General features: G+C 57.3%; 1 protein-coding gene across 1 annotated transcript in view; it reads right to left on the reverse strand.

Annotated features, from left to right (window-relative positions):
• LOC145361250 (inositol polyphosphate-5-phosphatase A-like) overlaps positions 1 to 5,811 on the reverse strand; it is a 47,910-nt gene extending 42,099 nt beyond the window's left edge. The window contains exon 1 of the mRNA XM_080216883.1: positions 5,661 to 5,811. Coding sequence (XP_080073009.1) covers positions 5,661 to 5,811 — 151 coding nt within the window. The remainder of the gene's footprint in view (positions 1 to 5,660) is intronic.
• Positions 5,812 to 8,337: the final 2,526 nt, after the last annotated feature.

Below are 8,337 nucleotides of genomic sequence, written 5' to 3' on the forward strand. Positions count from 1 at the left end.
GTTTTCTCTCTCTCTCTCTCCCCCCCCGGGTTTCCTCTCTCTCTCTCTCTCTCTCCCCCCCGGGTTTTCTCTCTCTCTCTCTCTCCCCCCCGGGTTTTCTCTCTCTCTCTCTCTCCCCCCGGGTTTTCTCTCTCTCTCTCTCTCTCTCCCCCCCCGGGTTTTCTCTCTCTCTCTCTCTCTCTCTCTCCCCCCCGGGTTTTCTCTCTCTCTCTCTCTCCCCCCGGGTTTTCTCTCTCTCTCTCTCTCCCCCCGGGTTTTCTCTCTCTCTCTCTCTCTCCCCCCGGGTTTTCTCTCTCTCTCTCTCCCCCCCCGGGTTTCCTCTCTCTCTCTCTCTCCCCCGGGTTTTCTCTCTCTCTCTCCCCCCGGGTTTTCTCTCTCTCTCTCTCTCTCCCCCCCGGGTTTTCTCTCTCTCTCTCTCTCTCTCTCCCCCCCGGGTTTTCTCTCTCTCTCTCTCTCTCCCCCCCGGGTTTTCTCTCTCTCTCTCTCTCTCTCTCCCCCCGGGTTTTCTCTCTCTCTCTCTCCCCCCCGGGTTTTCTCTCTCTCTCTCTCTCTCTCTCTCCCCCCCGGGTTTTCTCTCTCTCTCTCTCTCTCCCCCCCCGGGTTTTCTCTCTCTCTCTCTCTCTCCTCCCCCCGGGTTTTCTCTCTCTCTCTCTCCCCCCCGGGTTTTCTCTCTCTCTCTCTCCCCCCCCGGGTTTTCTCTCTCTCTCTCTCTCTCTCTCTCTCCCTCAGGTTTTCTCTCTCTCCTCCCCCCCGGGTTTTCTCTCTCTCTCTCTCTCTCTCTCTCTCTCCCCCCGGGTTTTCTCTCTCTCTCTCTCCCCCCCGGGTTTTCTCTCTCTCTCTCTCTCCCCCCCGGGTTTCTCTCTCTCTCTCTCCCCCCCCCCCCCCCCGGGTTTTCTCTCTCTCTCTCTCTCTCTCTCTCCCCCGGGTTTTCTCTCTCTCTCTCTCTCTCCCCCGGGTTTTCTCTCTCTCTCTCTCTCTCCCCCCGGGTTTTCTCTCTCTCTCTCTCTCTCCCCCCGGGTTTTCTCTCTCTCTCTCTCTCTCTCTCCCCCCGGGTTTTCTCTCTCTCTCTCTCTCTCCCCCCGGGTTTTCTCTCTCTCTCTCTCTCTCTCTCCCCCCGGGTTTTCTCTCTCTCTCTCTCTCCCCCCGGGTTTTCTCTCTCTCTCTCTCTCTCCCCCCGGGTTTTCTCTCTCTCTCCCCCCAGGTTTCTCTCTCTCTCCCCCCGGGTTTTCTCTCTCTCCCGGTCTCTCTCTCTCTCCCCCGGGTTTTCTCTCTCTCTCTCTCCCCCGGGTTTTCTCTCTCTCTCTCTCTCCCCCCGGGTTTTCTCTCTCTCTCTCTCTCTCTCCCCCCGGGTTTTCTCTCTCTCTCTCTCTCTCTCCCCCCGGGTTTTCTCTCTCTCTCTCTCTCCCCCCCGGGTTTTCTCTCTCTCTCTCTCTCTCCCCCGGGTTTTCTCTCTCTCTCTCTCTCTCCCCCCGGGTTTTCTCTCTCTCTCTCTCTCTCCCCCCGGGTTTTCTCTCTCTCTCTCTCTCTCCCCCCGGGTTTTCTCTCTCTCTCTCTCTCTCCCCCCGGGTTTTCTCTCTCTCTCTCTCCCCCCGGGTTTTCTCTCTCTCTCTCTCTCTCTCTCCCCCGGGTTTTCTCTCTCTCTCTCTCTCCCCCGGGTTTTCTCTCTCTCTCTCTCTCTCTCTCTCTCTCTCTCCCCCGGGTTTTCTCTCTCTCTCTCTCTCTCCCCCCGGGTTTTCTCTCTCTCTCTCTCTCTCCCCCCGGGTTTTCTCTCTCTCTCTCTCTCTCCCCCCGGGTTTTCTCTCTCTCTCTCTCTCCCCCCGGGTTTTCTCTCTCTCTCTCTCTCTCCCCCGGGTTTTCTCTCTCTCTCTCTCTCTCCCCCGGGTTTTCTCTCTCTCTCTCTCTCTCCCCCCGGGTTTTCTCTCTCTCTCTCTCTCTCTCTCCCCCGGGTTTTCTCTCTCTCTCTCTCTCTCCCCCCCGGGTTTTCTCTCTCTCTCTCTCTCTCCCCCCGGGTTTTCTCTCTCTCTCTCTCTCCCCCCGGGTTTTCTCTCTCTCTCTCTCCCCCCGGGTTTTCTCTCTCTCTCTCTCTCTCCCCCCGGGTTTTCTCTCTCTCTCTCTCTCCCCCCGGGTTTTCTCTCTCTCTCTCTCTCTCCCCCCGGGTTTTCTCTCTCTCTCTCTCTCTCCCCCCGGGTTTTCTCTCTCTCTCTCTCCCCCCGGGTTTTCTCTCTCTCTCCCCCCGGGTTTTCTCTCTCTCTCTCTCTCCCCCCGGGTTTTCTCTCTCTCTCTCTCTCTCCCCCCGGGTTTTCTCTCTCTCTCTCTCTCTCTCCCCCCGGGTTTTCTCTCTCTCTCTCCCCCCGGGTTTTCTCTCTCTCTCTCCCCCCGGGTTTTCTCTCTCTCTCCCCCCGGGTTTTCTCTCTCTCTCTCTCTCCCCCCGGGTTTTCTCTCTCTCTCTCTCCCCCCGGGTTTTCTCTCTCTCTCTCTCTCCCCCGGGTTTTCTCTCTCTCTCTCTCTCTCCCCCCGGGTTTTCTCTCTCTCTCTCTCTCTCTCCCCCCGGGTTTTCTCTCTCTCTCTCTCTCTCCCCCCGGGTTTTCTCTCTCTCTCTCTCTCTCTCCCCCCGGGTTTTCTCTCTCTCCCCCCGGGTTTTCTCTCTCTCTCTCTCTCCCCCCGGGTTTTCTCTCTCTCTCTCTCTCTCTCCCCCCGGGTTTTCTCTCTCTCTCTCTCTCTCTCCCCCCCGGGTTTTCTCTCTCTCTCTCTCTCTCCCCCCGGGTTTTCTCTCTCTCTCCCCCGGGTTTCTCTCTCTCCCCCCGGGTTTTCTCTCTCTCTTCTCTCTCTCCCCCCGGGTTTTCTCTCTCTCTCTCCCCCCGGGTTTCTCTCTCTCTCTCCCCCCCCGGGTTTTCTCTCTCTCTCTCTCTCTCCCCCCGGGTTTTCTCTCTCTCTCTCTCTCTCCCCCCGGGTTTTCTCTCTCTCTCTCTCTCTCCCCCCGGGTTTTCTCTCTCTCTCTCTCCCCGGTTTCTCTCTCTCCCCCGGGTTTTCTCTCTCTCTCTCTCTCTCCCCCCGGGTTTTCTCTCTCTCTCTCCCCCGGGTTTTCTCTCTCTCTCTCCCCCCGGGTTTTCTCTCTCTCTCTCTCTCTCCTCCCCCCGGGTTTTCTCTCTCTCTCTCTCTCCCCCCCGGGTTTTCTCTCTCTCTCTCTCTCTCTCCCCCCGGGTTTTCTCTCTCTCTCTCTCTCTCTCTCCCCCCGGGTTTTCTCTCTCTCTCTCTCTCTCTCCCCCCGGGTTTTCTCTCTCTCTCTCTCTCTCTCCCCCGGGTTTTCTCTCTCTCTCTCTCTCTCCCCCCGGGTTTTCTCTCTCTCTCTCTCTCTCCCCCCGGGTTTTCTCTCTCTCTCTCTCTCCCCCCGGGTTTTCTCTCTCTCTCTCTCTCTCTCCCCCCGGGTTTTCTCTCTCTCTCTCTCTCTCTCCCCCCGGGTTTTCTCTCTCTCTCTCTCTCTCTCTCCCCCCGGGTTTTCTCTCTCTCTCTCTCTCTCTCCCCCCGGGTTTTCTCTCTCTCTCTCTCTCTCTCCCCCCGGGTTTTCTCTCTCTCTCTCTCTCTCCCCCGGGTTTTCTCTCTCTCTCTCTCTCCCCCCGGGTTTTCTCTCTCTCTCTCTCTCTCCCCCCGGGTTTTCTCTCTCTCTCTCTCTCTCTCCCCCCGGGTTTTCTCTCTCTCTCTCTCTCTCTCCCCCCCGGGTTTTCTCTCTCTCTCTCTCTCTCCCCCCCGGGTTTTCTCTCTCTCTCTCTCTCTCCCCCGGGTTTTCTCTCTCTCTCTCTCTCTCCCCCGGGTTTTCTCTCTCTCTCTCTCTCTCTCCCCCCGGGTTTTCTCTCTCTCTCTCTCTCTCCCCCGGGTTTTCTCTCTCTCTCTCTCACTCCCCCCGGGTTTTCTCTCTCTCTCTCTCCCCGGGTTTTCTCTCTCTCTCTCTCTCTCTCTCCCCCCGGGTTTTCTCTCTCTCTCTCTCTCCCCCCTGGGTTTTCTCTCTCTCTCTCTCTCCCCGGGTTTTCTCTCTCTCTCTCTCTCTCTCCCCCCGGGTTTTCTCTCTCTCTCTCTCTCTCCCCCCGGGTTTTCTCTCTCTCTCTCTCTCTCCCCCCCGGGTTTTCTCTCTCTCTCTCTCTCTCTCTCCCCCCCGGGTTTTCTCTCTCTCTCTCTCTCTCCCCCGGGTTTTCTCTCTCTCTCTCTCTCTCCCCCCGGGTTTCTCTCTCTCTCTCTCTCCCCCGGGTTTTCTCTCTCTCTCTCTCTCTCCCCCCGGGTTTTCTCTCTCTCTCTCTCTCTCCCCCCGGGTTTTCCTCTCTCTCTCTCTCTCCCCCCGGGTTTCTCTCTCTCTCTCTCTCTCCCCCCGGGTTTTCTCTCTCTCTCTCTCTCTCCCCCCGGGTTTTCTCTCTCTCTCTCTCTCCCCCCCGGGTTTTCTCTCTCTCTCTCTCTCCCCCCGGGTTTTCTCTCTCTCTCTCTCTCCCCCCGGGTTTTCTCTCTCTCTCTCTCTCTCTCCCCCCGGGTTTTCTCTCTCTCTCTCTCTCTCTCCCCCCGGGTTTTCTCTCTCTCTCTCTCTCCCCCCCGGGTTTTCTCTCTCTCTCTCTCTCTCCCCCCGGGTTTTCTCTCTCTCTCTCTCTCTCCCCCCGGGTTTTCTCTCTCTCTCTCTCTCCCCCCGGGTTTTCTCTCTCTCTCTCTCCCCCCGGGTTTTCTCTCTCTCTCTCTCCCCCCGGGTTTTCTCTCTCTCTCTCTCTCTCTCCCCCCGGGTTTTCTCTCTCTCTCTCTCTCTCTCCCCCCGGGTTTTCTCTCTCTCTCTCCCCCCCTCGGGGTTTTTGTTAAATTTATTTATTATTAATTTTTTTTTACCTTTTTTTCCTCAGGGTTTTATTTTCTCGACACCTACTGGTTTCCACCGGAAGTTGCTGTCGCTGCGCGCGCAGCCCCCTCCTTCCAGCCAATCGGCTCTGAATTTGCTGATTCCAGCCAATCAGTGTATGGTAGGCGTTTCCCTTTCCCATTCCAGCCAATCACCGCCCGCCCCTCTCTGTCCCCACCATTGACTGAAGGCCCGCCTTCCAGCTGTTCCAACCATTCAGCAGCCCGTCCCGCCCACATCCGTTCCCGCCAGTCAGCGGCCTGGGTTTTCCAGTGCAGCCAGTCACGAGGTCCACAGTTCCAGCCAATAGGCGACTTCTCCCTTCCTCCCTGCAACCAATCAGAATGCCCCTTCCACCTTCCTCTAACCAATCAGCGTCCACCCACCCATCAATCCCACCAATCATGAAGTGTTCTGTCTCCCACCAGCCAATCAGTGCTGAACTGTCATCAGCCCTCCAATCAGAGCTCTGGACCCTGCTCTTTTCCGCAGCCATTCAGCGTCCACCCTGCATCTTCCAACCAATCATGTAACAGTCTTGGCCCTTCAGCCAATGATCTGCCACTGTTCTCAGCCCAACGAGTCAGGAGTCTTGGCTCCGCCCCTCCTGCCTTGCAGCCATTCGGTCACAATCAGCAGCAGCCATCCAATCAGAATGTGCCTTTCCCTGCTTACAGTAAATCGGGAAGCAGGTGTCTTCATTCTAACCAATCAGAAAGCGGGAACCCCAACATAGCCAATCAGACCTTGTGCCAGCCCCAGTGCATCCAGAGAGTGCATCATCCAGAGTGCACACCGGCCCCAGTGCATCCAGAGAGTGCATCAGCCAGAGTGCGCACCGGCCCCACTGCATCCAGAGTGTGCATCGGCCCCAGTGCAGCCAGAGTGCGCACCGGCCCCAGTGCATCCAGAGTGTGCATCGGCCCCAGTGCAGCCAGAGAGTGCATCGGCACCAGTGTAGCCAGAGTGAGTGGCTGCATATTGGGGCTGATGCATGTTGTGTTTGACTGCATTGGGGCTGAAATTGTCTGGTGGAGTCCGCACATCCTCCCTGTGTCTGTGTGGGTTTCCTCCGGGAGCTCCATTTTCCTCCCACACTCTGAAAGACGTGCTGGTTAGGTGCTAAATTCTCCCTCAGTGTAACCCGAACAGGCGGCTGAGTGTGGCGACTAGGGGATTTTCACAGTAACGTCATTGCAGTGTTAATGTAAGCCTACTTGTGACACTAATGAATAAACTTTAAGCTTAAAGTTAACCATTTCATCTCTGGTGAATCTATGCTGCGGCCCTTCCAACCTACCCCTCCCAAGATGAATGTAGTTCATCCACATCTGGCCAAAGTGCCTCCAGATGTGAGTACAGAAAGAGAACACACTCTCTCACACTCATGCAATCTCATGCACACAGACACACACACTCGCGTGCACACACTGGCGCACGACCGGGGGGTTTCACAGTAACTTCATTGCAATGTTAATGTCAGCCTACTTGTGACTAATAATAAAGGTGCAATATGACTTGCTGAGCTGAGTGAGATTAGAAACAGGGAATCCTGGAAATGCTGTGTAGGTTCGGCAGAAAGGGAGCTGCCATTGGTCTTTGGCAGAGAGAGACTTTATCAGGATGTGTAGGTTAGGTGGATTGGCCATGCTAAATTGCCCCTTGGTGTCCAAAGATGTGCAGGTTAAGTGGATTGGCCATGCAAAGTTGTCCCTTCGTGTCCAAAGATATACAGCTCAGGTCCTTGGTGGTGTGAGACTGCAGTGCTCACCACTGTGCCACACTGAGCCTCAACTTAAAAAAACAAAAAGTTAAAAAAGGAACACAATATCCTCACAAAAACATTATTCCTGGACTGGCAATAATTCCCTGGGACCATCAGGGCAATTTCTGGGCCAAATGAATGCTTGACACTTCTGAGTGCATTAACTGGATCACAGGCGCTATGATGTGGATGGCCGGCGTTGGACTGGGGTAAACACAGTAAAAAGTCTGACAACACCAGGTTTTAGTCCAACCGATTTATTTGATAGTAAACTCACAAGCTTTCGAGGGGATTCCCTCTTCGTCAGGTGAATCCCTATAGGCGCTATATCAAGGTAAGTGTTGTTGGAGGTTGGTTCCACTCTGTTGCAATCCCAGAGCTGGCCGGCAGGGCGGCGTGTCTGCGCGCTGGTGGCCGGAACCAAAGTGGCGGGGCGTGGCCGGCTGCCTTTTAGTTCCGGCCAGGCGCGAGGGGACGCATTTAGTGAACGGACCGGCATCCGGCGGTGACGTGTTGGGGCCCGGAAGCGGCGGCCGGTGGATTGAGATCGGGTTTGGGGAGGCGGTGAGTCGGGGAAACACAACCCCCCACTGTCCCAGCAGGGGACCCTCACTGCCCTGGAGCCTGGCACATCCCCAGGAGGCAGCCTGCAGCTGTCCCCCTCTGTCCCTCAGAGCTTCCCTCCTCCAGCCTCACTCCCCTGTCCCTCAGCCCCCTCTTCCCCCTCCAATTTCACTTCCCCTGTCCCTCAGCCCCCTCTTCCCCCTCCTCCCCCTCCTCCAGCCTCACTTCCCCTGTCCCTCAGCCCCCTCTTCCCCCTCCAGCCTCACTTCCCCTGTCCCTCAGCCCCCTCTTCCCCCTCCAGCCTCACTTCCCCTGTCCCTCAGCCCCCTCTTCCCCCTCCAGCCTCATTTCCCCTGTCCCTCAGCCCCCTCTTCCCCCTCCAATTTCACTTCCCCTGTCCCTCAGCCCCCTCTTCCCCCTCCTCCCCCTCCTCCAACCTCACTCCCCTGTCCCTCAGCCTCCTCTCCCTCTTCCAGCCTCACTCCCTCTCTTCCAACCTCACTCCCCTGTCCCTCAGAGCCTCCCCCGTCCAGCCTCACTCCCGTGTCCCTCAGCCTCCTCCCCCTCCTGTAGCCTCACTCCCCTATACCTCAGAGCATCTCCTCTCCAGCCTTACTGCCCTGACTTCCAGACGACGACTCCTCCTCTCCTCTGTCCCTCCCTCACTGCCCCTTCCCTCTGACCTTGATTGCACCCCCCCCACCCCAATCAATCTCTTGAGTCTTGATTTTCCTCCCTCATCTCACTATTCCCTTTGGGAGTGTTTTTGCTACTGTGGGGTGCTGAGCAATACCCCACAGCCAATTGCTCCCCTCCTGTGGGCCAGCTGTTTTCCTCTTCCCCTTCCCCCTCCCTCAGCCCCACTCCCCTCCCTTCACTCGGCTCTGCATTCCCCACTCCTCAGGGACCCCCTCTTTTCCCTCTTGTTCCTTGCCTGCCCTGCCCCCCCCCCCCCCAACACCTTTTTCTTTGGGCCTCGTTATTCCCCCCCATCTCTCCCTCAGCCCTGCTCCCCCAACCCACCCTGCCGATTATCCTTTTGGGATTGTGGGCACTGCTGGAATGGAAGATCCTGCAGAGGTGGGAAATTCCCCCTCCCCTCCCCGCCCAGCAGAGTGCATCCGAGTCAAGGCCTGACAGAATT

This window comes from Carcharhinus amblyrhynchos, chromosome 34, assembly GCF_965287045.1.
Source record: "Carcharhinus amblyrhynchos chromosome 34, sCarAmb.v2.hapA, whole genome shotgun sequence".
NCBI classification, from domain to species: domain Eukaryota; kingdom Metazoa; phylum Chordata; class Chondrichthyes; order Carcharhiniformes; family Carcharhinidae; genus Carcharhinus; species Carcharhinus amblyrhynchos.